This window comes from Rhinolophus sinicus, linkage group LG07 (assembly GCF_036562045.2).
Source record: "Rhinolophus sinicus isolate RSC01 linkage group LG07, ASM3656204v1, whole genome shotgun sequence".
In the NCBI taxonomy this organism is placed as follows: Eukaryota; Metazoa; Chordata; class Mammalia; order Chiroptera; family Rhinolophidae; genus Rhinolophus; species Rhinolophus sinicus.
In genome coordinates this window covers 96,706,405-96,729,683 of record NC_133757.1, presented here as the reverse complement: position 1 = coordinate 96,729,683, position 23,279 = coordinate 96,706,405, and the positions used below count along the sequence as shown (strand labels likewise).

Sequence of the window (23,279 nt, the reverse complement as noted above, 5' to 3'; positions counted from 1 at the left end):
ATTACAGAATGGAACATTTGAAACTTACATAATTTTACTAACAAATGTCACCCCAGTAAATTTAACATGAAAACCCCTGCCTTTGTTATGCATATACTTTAATATTTTAGATTAATTTCCAGTTGAAAATTACATTAGTATTTTCATTTAAGTTGCACTGATATTATATATCAATTATGAGAGAATAACACGTGCGCAACAGTGAGTCTTCTTACCCAAGACCACAGCATGTCTCTATCTTTTGTAATCTTATTTTTCTGTTCTTTCAATAATGTTTAATTATTTAATCTTTGCATTTCTTTGTAAGCTCCTAACTATACATATTATATGTTTTGCTGACATTGAGAATGACAATTCTGTTCATATTAATTTTAAGTGGTGCAACACTTAAAATCCATTTTCTAATAGGTATTATATTGAAAAGGATTTTATCTTAGTTGCCCAGAGATGAGAAGAGGTGGAAATGCCTAGTGCAGATGGAGTCATGGGGTAGGGAAGACAGCAAACAGAACAAAAGGGGGAATTCCCAGTGACAATATCAGGAAATAGAAGTTCTCCCCAAGTGAGTGAGCAAAGTTCAGACAAGTGAGAAGTGAAAGAGTCTGTCTGGGTGCCTTGGGGACACTTTACCCCACCTATTCGGAATTCAGTGGTGTAGGAAGACAGTGCAACAAAAAGATAAACATTTCAGAGAGGTTAGAGCGATTTGGACAATGGACGTGTCTTGTGTCGCATTTCCCTCCAGGAATTCTGAGACGGGATCACCTGAAGTAGCCCCAGCCAATGTAGGCAGCCATAACCAAAAAAACTATCAGTGTGGCATACTTAGATACATAGGCGGATAGATGATAGAAGATAGGTAGGCAGGTAGGTAGGTAAATAAGCTAAACCAGTACTTCTGTTTTTTTTCAGTAGCTGTTATATGACTTGGAAGAGATCTAGAGGTCTCCCTATGTTCCACGAACATGTAATGTAGCTGGGAATCTCAATTTCCAATGATTCCACTATGGGGTTTACAATAAAGCAGATTCTATGTCTCTTTGTTTGGGGAACGTTAAAAGATCTTACAACGAAGACTGAAGGCTATGCAAATGAAGAGCAGCAGTTGGAGGGTCTGGCTGAAACTCTGTATCACTATTGATATGCCTTCATATTGTCAGTTCTTTCCCTGGACATGATAGGTTCAGTCACTTCCTTTATTTTTAAGGAAAGGAACTGCCATACCTAATTATAATAACCACAGTTTGCCAGACTTCTTTTTTTTTTTTTTTTCAAGTAAAAAGGGTGTTTCAAAAAAAAAAACAGCTGGTTTAACTTGCAAATCCATCACGCCAATGCTTTTCCTTAAAAGGATCAAACCATTACAGTATGCAGCTGAAGTGCTTTGATATATGCTTCCATTTTGGCACACAGAATCCTAAAAGAATATTTATTACATAAGGGTCAAAATTTAATAAAATTATCCATCAAGGATCAAGAACATTCTTAAATAAAAGTGGCATTGTTCTTACTGTGAGATACGGTAGTCAAGAATACAATAACGTCCCCAGTTTGCCTTCAATTATGCTAAAGCACTAAAAGTTTTACCCACCATTGTTTTTTTTACCATCTGGGCAAATGTCAACACAATGAAAAACACAAATTATGTTTTATGATTATGAAAGCAATTTGGGCCTTATGAATCCCATGAAAGGATTCTGTTAGAGTAATTCTAAAGCACCATTTTTTTTTTTTTGTCAGCGTCACTTCCCTGCTCAAAAGATTCAATTGTTTATCATTGCCCATAGGGAATTTAAAATAATCAAACTTTTCAACCTGGAATTTAAACTTTACACAACCTTACATTAATTTATCTTTTCATTCCATAGGCTCCTTCGTGTAAACTGGCTCTAGACAAATGAAGTTATTGTTATTGGTATTATAAACCTTGGGAATTTGCAGTTTCTTGCAACTGATTATCCTATTTCCTTTGCCTGAGGGCCTCACATTCTCTCACATTCTTTCTAAGCAGGTTCTGCCTTTTTTCAAGGTCCAACTCAAATGAGGCCTAGTGGATATCATAGGTGCCTCTTCTGAACGCATATGCCACTTTGTATTTTTCCCATGTCACTTATTTTCCTCCTGGTAATAACACCTCGCATTCCCAGGAGCCCAGTAGCACACATTACATGTAGTCAGTGCTCAATCAGTACTTGTTGAAGAAACAAGTGTTTGGTTGTACTGAGCCATTTGTTTACCAGTTTCACTGCAGCTGCCATATATAGATTATTGGTGGAACTCAGGGTCAATGTCATCGTTTTCTGAATAAAGTATTTTTTGTTGGGAAGCTTATTACCGTACAAGACAATTCAACTCACAACCTTGATCTCATTAGCCAGTCCGTTCTCCTTAACAGTCGGAGACTTGCATAAAGTTCTGCCAACCAAAAGCGTAAGGATGCTAAAACACTGAACTGTGGAGAAGAGTATTGATTTTTTTTAGTTATGTTGGAAGGTTTTTTTAGACAAAATTGCCATTTAGTTATTCTCCTTGAACATCCAGTAAGTTGCTCAGAATAAAAGAGTAACTTACCCCTTAAACATGCCATCTCACTATTTGTATCTTGGTTTCAAACTCAAATATTTTATGGACCATGACAAAGTAGCAGGGTTTGATTATAAACGCCCATATCTAAATCAGTTAGTGTGTATGATTATTTAACACAAGAGCAAGCTAAATATGATGCCTATAAATCACATGAGAGACCAACTAAAGCTTGTCTTTGAAGGAATTTCAGAGGGCTAGTTTCTTTTCACAGAAGGCCTTAAGAAAAATTAAAATGTAAAAAAAAAAAAAAAATGGGGTTTCAGTTCATTTCTTCATTGATCTGTCGAAACTGGGATAAAATCTCACATATTTTGTCTTCCGTGATTACAGGTATGGCAGAATAGGATAGATGTCTTACTTGGAAGCAAATAACAATTGGTGACTATTTTACTATCTTTTGATCCTTGTGAAATGGGCATGTATTTTCTCTCTAAGTAAAATGGTATTTATAATGGATATGTATTTAAGAATAAAAGCAAAAGCCTTCTATTTCTAGCAAGCAAATCATGAATTGAAAGGTCCAATGAAATGTGTTCCAGTATAAGTCAGCCAAGCATAAACCCTTGCTGTGCTAAGTCCAGAGGTCTAGAGATCGTCTTGCAGGTTCCCATATCTGGAACCAGAATTCAGATTTGCCCCCTTCAGTCTGGATGACTTGATAACCTCTACCAACTAGTGCTTGCTCCATAATAAGCCATCACACTGGTGGCACTGCTGCTAAAACTTTGATAGCAGAGCCCCAGTCTAAGGAGATCCTCTAACCACTGATGCCCTTGCTACTACCATCCCCATTGCGGGGGTGGGGGTGGGGTGGGGGGATGCGGCTACGGGTGGGTGCAGTTCGACCTCTGGCTCCAGTCCCTCCCACCACAGCTAGATCAGATTTGGCTCTTTGGGGGGAGGTTCCTTTCCAGATATTGTGGTAGGTGGAAGTTCCCTTCGCTACCCATTGCTCTGGTCAGCCTGCCACGTCAGCTGATTCTAATCACTCTCATAGCCTCTCCTTACAATATAAGCTACAGGAAAAATTGCTGGGGACAGTGTCCCTTGTTTGCTGCTTCATGGAAATAGAGCTGCTTCCTTTATCTGACCACTTGACTTGGTTCAGGGGCAAGACCGTGTTTTCTCTCTCTACCCCCATGGTGACTGCACATTGTGATGAGTCTTCCCCGACAGGTTCCATGCACTTCTGGCTCCCTTTCTGCAGCAGCCCTTCAAGTGTACATTTCAACAGCTTCTCACTCAGAAGGAAGAAAAAGATAAAATTGTGCTTTTTTTTTAAAAAAAGTACTTCTATAGGAATAGGAAAGATGCTGACTATTACAAAATACATGAGTTACTTCTCTCCTGAACTACTGAGTGTCTGTGCAAGAGTTTCCTTCTTCACAAACTAGTCCAGGTGGATTTTCTGTGTGCTGTGATATTTGCTGGATAACAGACATTTCTGTTTAAAATATCATTTTGTCTATTTTGGGACTTGGAATTTAGAAAACGATACCATAAACTGAAATAGTTAAATGATTAAACCAAGAACGGTATCTAGTTCTAGTACTATGTAGTAGCTCTAATGCCTTCTTCCCACAGATGTTATAGCTGAGGTCATTTCCTAACCAGTTACAATTTCAGATATTGTTGAGAGTCCTGAATAATTTGAGAGAAAGTGAGGGGAAATTTAGAGGAGTAGAACCAAAATGAATTGTTGAATTAATCCAGTAGTTGCCTATACCAAGGAAAAAAAGAATGTAAATGCATGTCCTTTGAGGTTTCTACATGCATGTTATATCTATTATTAGCCTACTACATTTTCTTACATGATTTGATGAATATTCCATATGAATAGACTTCAATACACTATTTTGAGATGGAATTGTGAGATGGAATAATAGTTCAATTAATAGAGTTAAGATGACAGTGTTTGGCCTTTCCATCTCATATAAATTGTACGTGTGTGTGTGTTTCATTTCTTTGAATGCCCTTTTATGCTATAAATATTTTTATTATGTTTTGCACAGTTGGATACACAATGAATGATCTCATTTTTGAATGGCAAGATGAGGCACCTGTACAAGTGGCAGAAGGACTCACTCTGCCCCAGTTTCTGTTGAAAGAAGAGAAAGATTTACGATACTGCACTAAACATTACAACACAGGTAGGAGTTGAGTATTCTTCATTACACTTACAACTTGTGGTTTGATTATTGTTAGATGTTCTTAATTATAGTGTTATAGGTTCATTATTTTAACTACTTATAGCTCAATGTTTTTCATAGTCATAGAGAAGAAAATGAATGCATTTGAAACTTACAGATGCTTCGACTCATTGTATATTGTCGTGATTCGTTTGTATGGGACATATTTTTGTGTGTGAAAAGCCCATGGTTACACAATAAAGACAGTTTTTAAAAAGCTCCTTTAATTTCTATGTGAGCATTAGAATATACTTTTTAACCCATCTTGGTCAGAAAACGTGTTTGCTGAAAAAATGAAAGAAATTTATTTTTTTAACGCTTCACTTGCTTCAACTTTTGGCCACAATTTCATGCATTTCAGGTATTGTTCCTTAAGCACCTGCTATTCACTCTGACACAGTGGCCTCTTGTCTTTGAGAATAGATATCAGATCTAGTTAAAGACAAGGAGTGAAAGACTTAATGTGATAGCTGTGCATTCATGAGAGCTGTTTACTTCTCTCAACTGGCCCAGGCTATTCCCATAATATCTATTGTAACTGCCTAACCTATAACTACAAATTCTGTTAAACGCCTCTCAACTAAGACATCTCTCCAGTGTTACTCTTGCATGGGCTCCCTACTGGCATCAGTTGCAGTGCTTATCGTTTCATTACAGTAACTGATTCTTCTTGCGCTCTGCATTTTCCAGAACTGTGACCTGAGCTGTCAGTATACAAGATCACTAATCTCTTTTATCAATTCCAATTTCTCTTAATCAATTCATAGCATCTGGTGAAAAAGTCACTGACATTTTCTCACTCCTCACCTTATCCTCATCAGAGGTGAGGCTGATATTTAATTTAGTAGGTAGTTCAAGGTTAACATCTCAACACAAAGGTAAAGTGTAAGCGGGTCAATACCAGGGTACTTGCTCAGCTCTCTAGGAGCAGTTGCAATGATAAACAACTTTTAGAGAAATGCTAAAAAGCCTCTAGATTTGATTGTGGCAGTAGATTTGTTTCTTCAAACTGCTGTAACAAAGTGCCACAAACTTGATTGTGTCTCTTGCCCATCTCTCCAAAACCATTCTCTACCTCTCTCCCCTTTGCACTGTAATCTTGCCACAGTGGCTTGCTTTCTCATATGTGCTACACTTGTTTCTGCCTCAGGGCCTTTACACTTGCTGTTTCTTCTGTATTTAAGCCTCTTTCCCCAAATTATTCCAAACCTAATACTCACATACTTCAGGACTGCTCAAATATCACCTCTTCAAATGACTTTCCATAATAAGCATATGCTAAACACCCAAATCCTCTTCCCTTCCTCTTCCTGCTTTCGCAGTCTGAAATTATATCTTTAATTTGTAAGTTTATTTATGCATTGTCTGATTCCCTCATTACCATGAGTTTGTAAAGCCAAGGATTGTATCCCCCCTTTTTTAAATCTCTATATTTCTTGGGTCTGTTGAAGTACATAGATACTCAATAAATACTAATTGGATAAAATGATAAATAAGGAGTGGATTTGGACATGGAAAATTGTCTGTACATGTGAAGATATTACAGCTTGCCCCCCAGGATGAAGCAGGGAGGAACAGTTTTTCTCTAAACAGGAAAAATTTCCCTTAGATCTCTATTAGCAAGAATACTTCCTCCCAATTTTATTGCAGTATAATTTATATAAAATTGTAAGATAATTAGTGTACAGTGTGATGATTTGATATATGTATATGCTGTGAAAAGATTTTCCCCATTGAGTGAACGAACATATCCATTGCCTCATGTATTTACCTTTTGTGTGTGTGAGAGAGAGAACACTTAAGTTCTACTCTCTTAGCAAATTTCAAGTATACAGTGTTATCAACTGAAGTTATCATGTTATAATATTAGATCCTTAGAACTTATTTATCTTATAACTGAAGAATGTTTTCTTAAATCAACTTATTGAGATATAATGTACATACTATAAAATTTACTTCTTTAAAGAATACAGGTCAATGATTTTTAGTATATTTATATAGTTGTGCAACCATCACTCTAATTTTGGAATGTTTTATCACCTGATTAAAATAAACCTTACCTCCAATAGCAGCCCTCCCCAATCAGCAACACCAGGCAACCACTAATCAACTTTCTCTCTCTATAGCTTTATACCAGGGGTGCCAAAAAAGTGTATATATATACCTACATATATATACATATATATATGTATACATATATATGACTTGTATTCATCTTTTGTTATCAGTATATATTATTACAATTTTAATACAGTTTCTTCCTTTCTTAAAATATGTGTACTTTTTTTGGCACCCACTGTGTTTTCTGTATGTTCCATATAAATGGAATTATATGTGGTCTTTGTGACTGGCTTCTTTTCCTTAGCAAATGTTTTTGAGGTTCACTTTTCTATTTTAATAGAGCTTTAAAAATCTAAAGTATGTTTATATACTTAAAAAATGTTTAAGCATTCTGCATATATTTGATAAATTGATAAAAGGATCACGTACAGGTTGCATATGTTTCTGAGTACAAGACACTTAAGAGTGGAACCCAACTTTCCCACAGTTTATGAAACTCTGTTAAGACTTTTAAGCCCATCCTGTTATTTTGCAGCCCTGCCCATGCATTACAGTTGCATGTGGCTCAAGTCACAATAATTTAAGTTTTGAGCTGAACCCTGTGTAATTATACACTAGCAATTTTCCTAGATGTGCTCTCTGATTCTTTCTCTTGTAATCAGGTCAGAGAACATCACTTAAAGAATGATTGAGCACGTAACTCCCTGATTTTATCCTTCTTTATAATTAGAATAAGGAGAGACTAAAACCAAGAGTTAGATGATGTAGATAAACAATTATTTTAAGGAAAGATAACATGGTAATAGAGTAGGGAATAGAACCAAGGGATAAGCCAAAAGGTCAACAAAACATTTAATTAAACCACAATCTATTCCTTTTTAAATTACATACCATAAGAGAGACACAAAGGCATTAAATATATGGAACAACTGTATCTTGGGTTTCTTTTCAGTAAGTGTATTTTTAAGTTATGTTCAAAATTATTAATGAGAAATAACATGCTTTCCTATTTGTTTGCATTAATAATTTTCAAATTCTTAATGTATGAAATAACTTACATAAATTGCATTTAAGGAGCTAATCATCTTCAATTGTGTTTATCCGTTAGCACTTAATTTAAATGTAAAGGCTTCTGGAACAAATAGCACCTGGCTCTAAATAAATACATAAAAGTACCGGAAGCAGTCAATGAGTAAGGAAGGTCTTTATATAATAGATACACATTTCTCCTGTCCATCTCAGAGACAATCAAGTGAAATCATAGATCTCTGAGTACTTTGGCAAGTATGAAGCGCTAATCAGATGTGAAGTCATAAGAATACATACTACTTCCTGAAATAGTACTTTCTCATCTTATGTTGCTTCTAGATGCTAGCACAAAAATAAAAATATTTTTCAGAAACCGATGTACATATATGATATAGGATCCCTTCTCATTGTAATGAAAAACTTTAGGACAAAATTATGAAAACAAAATTGTGACATTTGATGTCATAATAAAGACCTATTTTTACCCATTGCTACATTTATTTTACAACCAATTAGGAAAGTTTACATGTATAGAAGTGCGATTCCATCTTGAACGACAAATGGGATACTATCTGATCCAGATGTACATTCCCAGTCTCCTGATCGTTATTCTATCCTGGGTTTCATTCTGGATCAATATGGATGCTGCTCCAGCCAGGGTAGCTTTGGGAATAACTACTGTGCTGACTATGACCACACAGAGTTCAGGATCACGAGCTTCCTTACCAAAGGTAAGTGCACTAAAGAGACATATAATTTGTGTGTGTGTGTGTGTGTGTGTGTATATATATATTTTTTGCTTGTTATTTTTCAATAGTATTTATTATTCATGGGTGATGTTTAAGGCAGAAAAAATTGTAAAACAGAGGAATAGATGAAGAAAAAAATTCTGCAAACCAATATATCTTCTATTCACAGTTGTGTTATGACCCCCAATTATTTAAACCTCAATCATACTCTCATACACTACAGATTTTTTTATCTATTGATTTTTAAGCATTTAGAAATCTACCAAACATGTGTGTAAATTCAATCTATACAGTAAGTTTAAATGATGGCACAATGCTCCGTTGTGTGAATTCATGACATAATAATATACTTACTATTAGGACTTACACAATAATGAACATTTATATAATGAATGTCATATACATAAATATATACATATATGTTTGTATGTGTATATACACATCCAAAGATATATACACACATATATAGTTTTACATATGTTTTTATTATTTTCTTAGTATCAATTCTTAGAACTATAATTGCTTGCTGCACTGATACTGTACACACTGATGCATATTGCTAAATTTCCCATCAGAAAAATTTATAACAATCAAACTCCCTCCAGTGTTATATGAGAGTGCCAATATTACTGCACCCTGAGATAAATATAGCATTTATTATTTTGGGGTGTTTCTTTCCCCTGTGGCTTTTCAATAGCCACAGGTCAATAAAAAAGAAAACTTATGTAATACCATGATTTTAGTCCATGCTGAGCTGCCAGAAGTAAAATAAACTGTTCCTCTGTGGGGTTTGTAAAAGAGCCAATATTTCCTTTCACAAGATATGCTGAAATAAAACATAGTAGCTCTTTTCCTCCATTTAGCAACATACCAAGAGAAAATTATTTTTTTTCTTCTCAATGACTTCTAAGAAAGAAATTTCTACCATCAAAATTAAGCAATCTTAAGTAAATTAAGTCATCCTGTCTAATTTCCAACAAGCTTCACTATTATTTTCATTACAGTGATATAGACATAATAAAATTATATTAACTTTTCTTGTGCATTTGATGCCACATGAAGCAAATTATAAATCTACGACCATGGCTCCCTTAAGCCTTACTATGAATTGCATTCGATGATTCAATTTATTATATTAAAATGTCTAAATAAATGAAAGTTGATGACAAACACTTTATCATTAAAAATGTTACTTAATATAGGAAGAACTAGGTATTTAACAATGCTCACTCTGCCTTGCTAAGATCTAATGGTTGTCTTTCAAAATAAGATTTGCTTTTATTAACACTTAATTGTATTTTCAAAATGATACATTATCAACTACTGTTCCATAAAATATTGTCCAAGTGAAAATTATAAATCTGCTTACGAGATTAAACTAATTAGCCTCAATGCTTATTTATAGATGTATACATGTCTCTGGGTAATGGTAATAGTTGAAGAAGATCCACAGTCACTTTGTAAAGGAAGTTGCCAGTTTCCTCATTGATTTTCTTCATGAGCTAAACAGAAATGGAAGGTCATTCATTCTGTAAGTTGTCAACCAGAAAGAAGAGCACAAAATGCTCCAGTTTAGGAAGCTCCAGCTTTCATGAGGCACAGCAAACAGACATTTGGATTCAGAAATTGAGGCAGAATTGAGAGATCATAGAGGTTTAAGTAGAGGAAGCTGAAAATTAAAAAGTAATAAATTAAAAAAAAACACACAAGAAATCCAAGTTTGTTTTTTTTAAAGGAAAGAAAGGCCTGGAATGGCTTAATACTATTTCTCAAAAAATAGGAAAGATATTTTTTTTAATTAAAGTTTATTGGGGTGACAATGGTTAGTAAACTTACATAGGTTTCAGGTGTACAATTCTGTAATACATCATCTATAGATCACATTGTGTGTTCACCACCCAGAGTCAGTTCTTCCATCACCACATATTTGATTCCTTTTACCGTCCTCTACCACCACCACCCTCCCCTTGTCCTCTGGTAACCACTAAACTATTGTCTGTGTCTATGGGTATTTGTTTCTTTATTTGTCTTGTTCCTTTGTTGTTTTCAGTTTTACCGACATATCAGTGAAATCATACGGTTCTCTACTTTTTCTGTCTGACTTATTTGGCTTAGCATAATAATCTCAAGATCTTTTTAAAAGACATTTATTTCATTGTGATCTCAGGGAAAGAATGAATTTTTAACCATGAGTCCAATTATACACATAAATGTATAGAAACCCCCTTCATCTCTCAGATCATAGAGATGATGACAACTGGAAATGTGATAACAGATTTAATTCTGACCCACAAAGAAGAATTGATTAGTAAGGTGGCATCTTATGAGAAGGTGACCACATCATTTTAGGCTTTGGGATGGGAGGTTGAGCGTATTTTGCTACATACATTAGAATTCAAGAAGGCAGACATTGAAGAGCCAGGGTAAACAGGAATTAACCTATTGGATGAGATCTTTCAAAAGTGTAGAAAGTCTTGAAAAATGCAATTTTGATTCTGTGATTAGGAGGTGGCTATAAAGGCAAGATTTGAGGGTCTCACTTTTGTATTTAGGAACAAATGTTTGAAACCATGTGCCTTCAGATCTGCTATTCTCAAACTCACAAGAGAACCCTCAGATGCCTGAAAGTCTTGCTATTGAAACAATCACCATTGTCCTACTGACAAAATCTAGGAAGTAGGAAAACAAAGTTAAATTCAGGAAAACAATAGGAGATTATCAGGCATAGGAGGAAGAAATAATAAATCATTAATTTATGATAGTTGCTTAGTGTTTTGTCTAGGCTCTGTGCCAATACATTTTCTGTAGAATATGAAGGAGTTTGGAAATCAGTAAGACTGAGTAGGAAATCTCAAAGAGTATATTTAGCCAGCACCTGACAACTACAGAGCTGAGAGTTCTATCTGATCTTAACCTCTACAGTGTCATGATAAATTATGCATGTAATAGCCCAGAGCAAGAAGATTGCTGTGATTCATTTCTTTGAACTTGGAGCTATTTGGCATTTCTGCAGTGCCAGCATCAGTGGCCAGAAGAAGGTGACAATGCATTCTATTGCAAGCAATTTTTCGAACTTGGGTAACTTTAAAACTTCCACATACTGCGGGCTTGGAGGAGGGTGAGAAAAAATGATGGTGCTCGTGGAGCCATTATCATTGTAGGTTTTATAGACCTTGGTAAGGATTAGGTTTATTTGGGGTGGGTTTTGGAAAGATTTTAATAAGAGGAGTGATCACTCTGACTTCTGTATGAAGATCATATAGAAGGGGTAGAAGTAGAAGTAGAGAAAGAACCAAGCAAATTACTGTTGTCCAGAGCAAATGATAGTCTGGCTAGATTGGTAGCAGCAAGGTAGAAAGTAGCAGATGGATTTAGAAAGGGGTAGATGTTTTTTGAGAAAAAGTATTTGGAAGTGAAATAAACAGGATTTGCTTATGAACTAGATAGACATTGAGGATTAAGGGAAAGACAGGAGTAAAGGTTGGCATTTGGGTGAGTAATTGGGCAAGTAATAGTGATAGTTACTGGCGGGGAAAGTTGTGCGAGGTAACTGATCTATGGTTGAATATGTTAACTTTGTGATGTTTGTAACACGATCTTATGGAATTGTCAAAATATCAGAACTTCCAAAGTTCTAACCAGGGACACTCAGGCCTCAGACTTCAGGGAGTAAACTGTAGATGGAAGGGGAAGCAGTCCAGAGATGATTTTTCTAAGAATGAAAGAAAGTCCAGAGAGAGGGGGAAAGATGTATTTATGGTTGACTCTTTTCCACTAGTTGGAAATGGACCTGAATATTTAAAGTCTCCTCTGTCCTTTTCTCCACCATGGCAATCTCTGCCCCCTACACAGAATAGGTTAGCGTGTTTAGGCAAGACCCACTCACCCCAAAACTTTTCTTCCAAACTCTTTGAAATCCTAACATTTTGTGGTATTTTTGAGATGTGGAAAAGCAATCTTTCCTGGGAAGATGAAGTCTTAATCAGAGTGAAAGTGGGGATATTAATAATCATTTAATTATTTTTTAGTATAAATCTGATTTACAGTAATACCTCATTGAAGAGGTAGTATATTCTTTATTAAATATGGGTATGGGTAGGAATAGAGAAAATCAGTAGAAAGGACAAAATATTATTTTCATTTGGAAATTACGGGTTCAAGAAAGAACCCACATTAGGAAACACTTGGAAGATTGTGGGTATTCTGCAATATTACATATACTGTAACCTTTCTTTTCTGCTTCCAAAGATCAATTATTTCCTATTCATTTTTCAATTCCCATTCATTTTTCATTCTGAGCAGCTAAGGTCCAGTTTTGGTGCGTGTTTTCTGTTTCATCTCTTCTGCAGAAACGCATGAGTATCACCACGTACACACCGATTTGGTCTTTCAGCAATGAGCTTCAAACCTGTTATCATATCAGAGACCCTTGAACCTAGCATGTAACAGACAGATATGTCTGTACACAGTCACACGCACACACATTCACACACAACCATACACAAACTTGGCAGGGGTGGGAGAATCTCTAGATTCCAAGTTCATCCAAACCCTAGCTCTGTACACAATATATTACGAGATACATGGGGCTATAGGAACTGTTTCAATGCAGTTATACTGCAATTATTCTGCATAACAAACAATCTCCAAATCTCAATGGCTTATCACATTTATTCTTGCTCAGAGGCCTGTGAGTTTCCTGTGCCTCTTCTGAACTTATCTGAGATTGGCTGACTTAGGATGAGCTTAAATCTAGGCCGTGGAGTGGGTTCTGGTCTGCTGCCTGTGTCTTCCCATTTTGGGGCCTCAGGTACTGGTAGTGTGTTCTTCCATGGAGGAGTGCAGAAAAGCAAGAAAGCAAGCAGAAACATGCAAGATTTTTGTTCAGAATTGGCACACAGTCACTTATGTGCTCATTCTGTAAGTCATACCAAGTCTCCTAGCCAAACCCAAAGTCAAGCAGAGAACACCCTAGGAGAGGAAGGGAGGAGGAAAGGGATTGTCAATAAATAATCTTACATACCTCAGGGACTACGATTTGCTAGAACTTTCTATCTCTTTCCAAAGATCAGACTCTGTCATATTAGTAAATACTCAAGAAAGCAGAAGGGGGAGAGGGAAGAGAGGAAACAGGGAGATCTCATGCAATTTCTTCCATTTTGCCCCCACCACTGTAGCCCTCTCATTCAGAACAGAGCTACTAAGCATTAAAAAACAAGAAGCACTTGAAATTTCGAAGGTGGCTAATTAGTGAAATATTTCACAGAAGCTCAGAAGGCAGTAGCTGATGAAAATGGCAAGTTCTACGCCAAAAGCTGTTTATCTTGAATGATTTCCTCTCATGGTTTTTCCCCATTCAATTTGTGAAACCCACCAGGAGTAGCTTTTTGAGAGGACATATATCTTTTCCATATTTCTATCCTCAGAGCCTAAATCACTGCACAATATGTATTTATTGAGTTAATATCATGCAGATATTTAAAGACAATGTGAGCTTTTGAACATTTACTGAGTACTTAATCTTAACTTGAAAAGCAAGAGTATGGCATTTTCCATCTCTAAAGAGAATGTAAAAATGTAATTAAATTACTCTTTACTTATGCAGAATCCTATCCCCCCCCCCCCCCCGAGAATCACCAAATTAATGAAAAAGAATTTACATGTTGCCTATATCTACCTTCCAGTATAATAAAAACATTGGTTCTTAGACAACATAAAGATAAGTTTCATATAAAGTTTTTATTCTTCATAAAGATGCCAACTATAGAAGTGATTACAACTGTTAGAAAATATAAATCAGACTTACATTTTTATTTGAATACAATGATTGTGTGAGCACACAAAGATCTATATGTGACATTACACTAAAGAAACAGGAAGAAAAAGGAAGGATTTCTATTCACTACTGTGTTCTGATCTAATTAGTTGTCAAAAAATACATTTTCATTTTTCTCAAAAAAAAAAAAAAAATACCCTGCAGTTTTAAAGGAGAGTAAGTTGTAAATGTCGGCAATAATGTTAGAGGGGGTGAGGGGGAGCTGTGCAGTAATCAGGTTTTCCTATTAGTATAGCAACTAATAACTACTACTGTCAGTAATATTTTGGTCCTTGCCGTTTAAATACAAGATTCCAGTATCTATTCAAAATATAGTTAACTAAAATTATTTCAATCAAGTTCATTTTTTTATTTGTTTTTGCTTTTTTAAAAAAATGTATTTAAGTATAGTTGGCATACAGTCTTATATTGGTTATATTAGGTGTATGATACAGTGATTCGACATTCTTACGTCATACAATTTGATCACCCCACTAAGTCTAATAATCACCTGTCACCATGTAAATTTGTCACAATATAATTTATTGTATTCCCTTGCCCTTTTCACCCATCTCCCATTTCAATCAAATTTAGTACAAATATGATGCAAGGGGGTTCATTTGAAATTCATTAATATTTAATGAGTAAATTTAACTTTATAATAGAATATTTGATATAAGCAATATATATAAAATTTTAAGAATTTAAAAAATTTTTCATTGAATATATTAATTTGCTTCTACATTACATTCATTAAGAGAAAAGAGAGAACAAGACAAATGAGCAGAAAGTGAAAGAATTGTTTATTCAGACCCTTTTTGTTAAAATCACAAGATATAATGCATATTTATATCATCCAATTTTATCAGTGTTATGTTAACAGATAATTCCTAAACATAGTTGGGTCCAATAATAAGTAGAATAGAAGATGATAGATATCTCTGGTTCTACATTTGATCTTAAGAGTCTACATTTACTAGGTTTACTAGAACTCATTAAGCTGAAAATTACAATTATCAAGCATGTCCAGTGTATTTGACAGAGATACAGACCACTGCATAAATTTTTAAATCTGGCACAATTAGGTATATAAGCAATCCCATAGTTTAAAACACTTTTGAAAAGACATAATGAGATAGCTTTGACATCAAACTAAATTTAAAAACAAAAGATATGTATGCAACTTTGAGGTAATTTTACCTAAATAATGTATTAAACTCCCTTTACCATCTTCATGTATAGCCTAGAATCACACTGCAAATCCTCCTGACAGATAATAACGGATGTAAAACTACCCGATCACCAGTGGAATAAAGAATTCGGTCCAAAAATCTGTGTTGAAAAGCACCTAACAGTCTTTATCTGTCTTTATGATTCCTGTTTGAAGTTATAAATAAAGGCCTTAGACCTCAGAGAAAAAGGGAATAGGATGGTATAGCATTACAATAAATATGATGTTACAGAAATACAACATGTCCAGTACAAAAATGCAGAGGAGAGAAAAGTCACAAATATAATTCAATCTTAACTGAGCAGGTTAAAAAAAACCAATATATTAAGAAATGCTAGTAGCTAACAGCATTTACCTAAGAAACATTTCCAACGACATCTAGCTTTTACAGTTTCATTTAAGTGTTAAACATAAGAGCCATGTCCTATAGAAGAGATAATGGTAAAACTCATAACTGAAGCAGAAATCAGAAATAACTGGGTGACCTTTCAAAATCCATTAGCCATTTGGGTTGCACTTTTCTTATCTGGTGACTGAAGGGATTGGTCAAGTTTATCATCACTTTGAAAATAATGCAGCTCTGCTATTACGATTTTCAGTCACATTTTATCTCTTCAAAGGAAAGCCTTTATGTGGAACATAAATACTGTGTTTGAATCATGCTTCATTTACTAAAGGTTATGAGGATCACAATTAGTGTGAACGTGACATCAGTAGGACTCTGCTGTTGTGTCACCTTCCAGGATGATAAATGTCAAAGCTCACAATGTCCTGTGTTCTGTGATTCACCACCTAGTCTTCCAAGAAAGCAGTCCTTCAGACAATTCCTTTTGCTTTTTCAATACTAGCTTTATTCCACTTCAACACCTGTTTTTAAAACATAATTCTTTTTCATTGTTATTCCTTTCTCTCTCTGGCTTTAGGACTTAAATGAAGATCAAAATGATTTTGAGGCTAGTATTGTTTTTTTCCTATAAACATTACAAAATGCAAAATTCTTCCACAGGTTTTATACTAGGGAGAAATGTAGGATAAGTGTACTACTATTTGGATTTTACAAAACTAAAGATTAATGAATAGTCAATGTGATCTGAAATAAAATACCTAAAAAAAAAGCCATGCCACATGCAGGAAAAGTTTCAGCATATCTCAGAGAAAAAGCATTTAGCTGTACACTTGAATCACGTGACCATTCCACAGCCAGAATTACTGATCACAGTTCACTTGAAAATTCTAAGGAACTGGGAGAATCCACCAGGACTGATTGTCAGTAAAGAGAGAACATACATTAATATGGACAGATAATTTTAGACAAAGGATCCAAAAACATACAATGGAGAAAAGAAACCTCTTCAATAAATGGTGCTGGGAGAATTGGAAAGCCATGTGTAAAAGAATGAACCTAGACTGCTGTCACCATGTACCAAAATTAACTCAAAATGGATCAAAGACCTAAACATAAGATCTGAAACAATAAACTGCATAGAAGAAAACATAGGTACTAAATTTATGGACCTTGGGTTCAAAGAGGATTTTATGAGTTTGATCTCAAAGGCAAGGGAAGTAAAAGCTAAAATAAATGAATGGGACTATATCAAACTAAAAAGGTTCTGCACAGCAAAAGAAACCATCAACAACATAAAGAGGCAACCAACCAAAAGGGAGAAGATTTTTGCAAACAATGCCTCTGATAAGGGGCTAATATCCAAAATATATGAGGAACTCATACAACTGAACAACAAAAAACAAACAATCCAATTAAAAAATGGGCAGAAGATCTGAACAGACATTTCTCCGAAGAGGACATACAGATGGACAGCAGACATATGAAAAGATGCTCAACAGCACTAATCATCAGAGAAATGCAAATATAAAACACAATGAGGGGAGGACAGATAGCTCAGTTAGTTAGAACTTGAACTCTGAACAACAGGGTTACCTGTTCGACTCCTACATGGGCCAGTGAGCTGCGCCCTCCACAACTAGATTGAAGACAATGAGCTGCCGCTGAGCTTCCGGAAGGGGCAGCCGGATGGCTCAGTTGTTTAGAGTGCAAATTCTCAACAGCAGGGTTGCCAGTTCAATTCCCGCATGGGGTGGTGGGCTGTGCCCCCTGTAACTAAAGATCAAAAACAGCAACTGGACTAGGAACTGAGCTGTGTCCTTCACAACTAGGTTGAAGGACAACAACTTGGAGCTGGTGGGCCCTGGAGAAACACACTGTTCCCCAATATTCCCCAATAAAATAAAATAAAATAAAAAACCCACAATGAGATACCACCTCACCCCAGTCAGAATGGCGATCGTCAACTAGACAAATCATAACAAGTGTTGGAGAGGCTGTGGAGAAAAAGGAACCCTCATACACTGTTGATGGGAATGCAGATTGGTGCAGCCGTTATGGAAGGCAGTGTGGAGGTTCCTCAAAAAATTAAGACTAGAATTACCCTATGACCCAGCAATCCCTCTCCTGGGTATCTACCCCAAAATTCTGAAAACATTTATCCATAAAGATACATGTGCTCTGATGTTCACTGCAACTTTATTTATGGTGGCCAAGACATGGCAACAACCAAAGTGTCCTTCCATAGATGGAATACTATTCTGCCATAAGAAAAGATGAAATAGTGCCATTTGTGACAACATGGATGGATCTTGAGATTATTATACTAAGAGAAATAAGTCAGACAGAAAAAGTCGAGAACCATATGATTTCACTGATATGTGGGTAAAACTGAAAACAACAATGGAACAAGACAAACAAATAAGGTCAAACAAAAATCATAGACACAGACAATAGTTTAGTGGTTACCAGAGGGTAAGGGGGGAAGGGAGAGTGGTAGATGAAGGTAAATGGGATCAAATATATGGTGATGAAAAGGAGAACTGACTCTGGGTGATGAACAAACAATGTGATATATAGATGATGTATTATGGAATTGTATGCCTGAAATCTATGTAGCTTTACTAACTATTGTCACCCCAATAAACTTTAATTAAAAAAAGTGTTACTTTGGGGCAACTGCTAAAGACATTTAGTAGTTCTATGTACACTAACTACTAAGGACATTTCCTGGCATGTTAGTTATTAGAATTACTTCTCCAGTAACAAACGGCCAGTGATTACAAGTCACTCCACATGGTTCAATCAAATCAACATTATCTGAGCCTGTAGTATAATGAACACTGTGCTAGGCCCTAGAAATACAAATATGAATAAGACCTGACCCTTATCTTAGCTCATAGGAAGTATTAGCTTAAAAGGAGAAAGATACATTATGGATAATATCAGTACAATGGGACACGGTCAATAATAAGATGAATTATTTGGTGTTTGTTATCAACATATAGTTTGGTAAAATATCACTGTGGATATTTCACTTTGAAATCCTCAAGAACATTCTAATTTTTGCATCCCTGTAACAAAAGTTGAAAATAGAAAGCACTTAGGGATTGTGGAATAGAGTCATTAACTAAAGGTGGAAATGGTTCAGTAGTCACCTTATAGGAACTACCTACAAATAAATATAATTGTAATGAGTGATCTGAGAAAAATGGAGATAGGGAGGCAGGAAGGGCTGTCCTGGTCTGGGCATTTGTAGGATGTGGCTTTAAGCTGAAACCTGAAGGATAAACATCAGTTATCCCAAAGAATGTTCCAGACAGAAGTAATAGGGAGTGCAAAGCTGCTGAGGCATGATGGAGCTTGTCAATCACTTTTAGGTTCCAAGAACTAAAGGAAGGAAAGTATAGTTAGAGCAATATAACCATGTGAGAAAGTCATAAGATGGTAATTAATTATCACATCCTCAGAGAGGCCTTCACTGAACATCCCCTTTTAACACAGCCCCCTTCGCCCTGTCCTTCTCTTCCCATACCCTATTGCAGTTTCCTTATTACACTTCTCTTAAATTAGCTTTGTTTATATACTTTTTTTTCTTTTTTAAAAAAATTTTTATTGGGGAATATTGGGGAACAGTGTGTTTTTCCAGGACCCATCAGCTTCAAGTCAAGTCATTTTAATTTTTTTTCAGTCTAGTTGTGGAGGACACAACTCAGCTCCAAGTCAAGTCGTTGTTTTCAATCTAGTTGTGGAGGGCGCAGCTCACTGGCCCATGTGGGAATCGAACCGGCCACGTTGGTGTGATGAGCACTGTGTTGTAACAAACTGAGCCAACCTGCCACCCCTATGTTTTTTTAATTGTATGTTTTCCTCAACTTGAATGGAAGTTCCACTAAAGATGGATCTTGTCTATCTCACTCATCTCTGTAAATACAACACTAGGAACCGTACTGGGTGCATTGATGATGTTCAGTAAATGTTGAATGAGAACAAAAAGTGAATGAATGCATGTAGTAAGAGAAGTGAGCTGGGGGCCAATTGTGAAGGGCTTTATACACCATACAACAGATTGTGGACTTGTATTCAAGAGTAATACCCAGGAGAGATTGTTGCTTAAAATAGAATTAGGGTTCCAACAGCACAGTGGACAATGGGACAGGTGGCAAGGTGATCCAGAGGATGAACAGAATCAGAATGAGCCTGCCCCAAAGGACAGCAGGCAGTGGGGATGGAAAGAAGGTGATAACTGGGAGTCACACGGGAGCGTGTTGTGGGCAGTGAGTATGTTGCGAATGTGTTGGAGTAAAAACTGCCGTCTTTATTTAAAGGTACGAGGCCTAGAGTTCCACACTACCCAGGTCTTCAGTTAGCTGTCCTTGGAGGGGCAGTGAGGGTGGAGGACGAGAAAAAGAGTTGAAATAGGTGAAGTGGGGGAAGAGCAGAGATTGAGGAAGGTAGGCTTTGAGGGCTCAACAATCAGGAGCGGTCCGCAATGCGCAGTACCCGGGGAGACACAAAGGATGCTTGCATATATGTCTGTTGTCATCGAAAACATGTGTTGGATTAGTTTGGAAATTAAATTTCTGATTTACTTTCTTTGGTTCACGTCATTATAGGTTTAAGTTGTTAAAGAATGCACATATACTTTATGACTCATTCTTTCAGGAATGGGGTAGCTTGAGATCGGGCCTTTGAAAGCAGTGTTACCTCTTCCAGGCCTGTATGTATTTGAAGGCAGCAAGAAATTTCTGGCATAGCTGCAGAACATAGGAGACTTAAACTTATTCTTTGCAAACAGATGGACGCTTAGCACACCACTGGAATAAAATGAGGGCATACTTCTCTTTGCTCAGTAGAGATCATTCTGATCAACAGAAGTCACACTTACGATACAGGAGGCGATGCAGGGAGCTGCTTTGTTGGCATATTTCATATGTAAGTTACATGTTTCATATGTAAGTTACATTTCTAGGAAGTGTCACGAAATGACCTCTTTTTAAAAGAAAATTAATCCAACCCAAGATAGTAACAGAGCATTACTCCAGAAAGTGCACCTCCACGTGTATCATCATTTACCATTAATTCTTCTCCTGCATTTTAATATTTCACACCTTCATTTATCTGTCCATTCACTCAGCCAATATGTACACATATTCCAGACACTCTTGTCATGGTATACAAAACTGAGATGCCATCTGCCCTCAAAGAGTTCACAGTTTAAACAGAAAGAAAACAAGAAATAAGCAAGTACACTGCAACATATTCAGGTAAGCACAGGTGTCATGGGATTCTGAACCAGACTTGGGCAAATTCTAGCCTGAGACCTGAAGGGCCCACTGGGAAAGGAGGCAGGAAGTTGTTTCCTTGCTGTATTTGCTGCTCCCTCCACCATAACTCTCCCTCCAATATTTAGCCACTTCCCCTGTTAAACCACAACCTAAATTTGATCAAGATTTTCACAGGCTGACATTTGACAGAACTTGACCAAATATTAAGGATGACGAGAAAGAACAAGAAATACAGCGATACAAACAGCATCAAACCAGTCAAATTTCCAAAGTGTAAGGTTTTGATCCGTAAGCTAACTAGACACTTGTTCAAAGGAGCAGGCAATATATCCTTGCCTACATCGAGCCTGGCTTTCTGCTCTCCTGGCACCTCATCTTCTTGGAGAAGGGACATTTATTTCTATCAGTGGAAAAGCAAACTTCTAGGTAACTGCTCATTTCCTAGGAAAAACTGAAAATAAAAACCAAACCCATACTTCTCATAAATATTTCTCATTCTTACTTATAATTCTTGGCAAATGAGAGAATTTTTTTCCAAATCTAATTGGCATGTCTGAGGTGTGCAATAAAATGATCTCATGCTTACTCCATGAAAGGCAATGATTTTACTGATACTGCTTGCATGGTGTAATACTTTTGCTGTGTCACATGTACACATACACCATAAGAAACGACACTAAAACTCAAAGCAGATTTGCATCCTTGAGCAATTGACATATACAGCAATATTTGTTCAGTGACAACCTCAAATCACTGCCCAATTAACTGAGAGCAATGTTAAAGCAATTTCTTAAATGTTACTGAATTGTTGTCTCCAAAAGACTTAAGTCAATATCAGTCTGTTTCTAGAAAATAGAAGCCTATCTCGTCCTTTTACTCTTCCCTTTCTTTCATTTCTCTTAGTGTTTCTTCTCTTAAAAATAATAATAATTTTAAAGTTGTCTGCTCTGTCTGTTCCTTTCCCTTTTTGTCTCTTCTCTTCTTTATCTTTAAGGTGACAGGAGACCACAAGGCCCATAGCTAAGGAAGTGATCAGGGTCAAGGACGCTGTATGGGGCTGGCAGGACCAGGGTCCCGGTGTCAAGGAGATGGTCAGGACCAAAATAGCCAGTGGGACCATTAGATATGGGTCTAGAACCCATGAAGCAGCTGGGACCACTGAGACTTAGGCTGGGGGTGGCCAGCAGAATGAAGATATTAGTTCCACACAGGGAGAATAATGAAATACATGTTGAAGGTCATGGGAGCCCACTTTCTGTTAGAGAAAGTTACATATATGGAAATGGGAAAGGCTAGAATGAACCCTGTGGTGTTAAATTAGAACTTCAAATACCAGTGTGAATTCATGTTTTAAATATAGAAAGATAGCTCGATAGCTAGATAATGCATAGATAAATAGATAGATGACAGATGTTTTGTATATATAATATATAAATAATTATATAAAATATATAATTGCATATAATTATAAAATATATGTAGCACTATATGTTCTGTATAGATAGGTGATATATACGTGTGTGTGTGTATGTGTTTGTGTGTGTGTATAAATTTCTAACTCTGTCTACTAAGAGGGTCTAGAAACAGTGACACCCAGGAAACAGTGAGAACACAGTGCCCAGACCTCGGTTTCTAAAAGCTGTTCTCCCCTAAAGAAAGGATTCTCGGAGAAAGGGCTCAATCAAAGACTGGAACAGGAAAAATACAAGATGAGTCTAGACTCTCTTGTGCCAGAAAGTAAGGAAGTACTGAAATCATGATGGAGACCTGCCGAGAGGACATATGGGCTGGGCTCACTTCTAATTGCTCCTATTGACCCAATCTAGATAATGTCAACATCAAAATAAATAGTGATGTTCACACATTATAACATTGAAAAAAATTGTTATTCTAGTTCATACTTTATAAAGAAATACATGAATAAACAAATAAATGTGGAAGACAGATACTTCCTTTACTATATAATGTTAACTAATAAATGTGGGTGA

The 23,279-nt window shown here is 36.2% G+C and overlaps 1 protein-coding gene across 3 annotated transcripts in view; it reads left to right on the top strand.

The window, feature by feature from the left end:
* Positions 1 to 23,279, top strand: part of GLRA3 (glycine receptor alpha 3) — a 152,733-nt gene that overhangs the window by 101,435 nt on the left and 28,019 nt on the right. For all 3 annotated transcript variants that reach the window (XM_074338338.1, XM_019733096.2, XM_019733097.2), the window contains exons 6-7: positions 4,599 to 4,736; positions 8,382 to 8,596. In XM_074338338.1, coding sequence (XP_074194439.1) covers positions 4,599 to 4,736; positions 8,382 to 8,596 — 353 coding nt within the window. The remainder of the gene's footprint in view (positions 1 to 4,598; positions 4,737 to 8,381; positions 8,597 to 23,279) is intronic.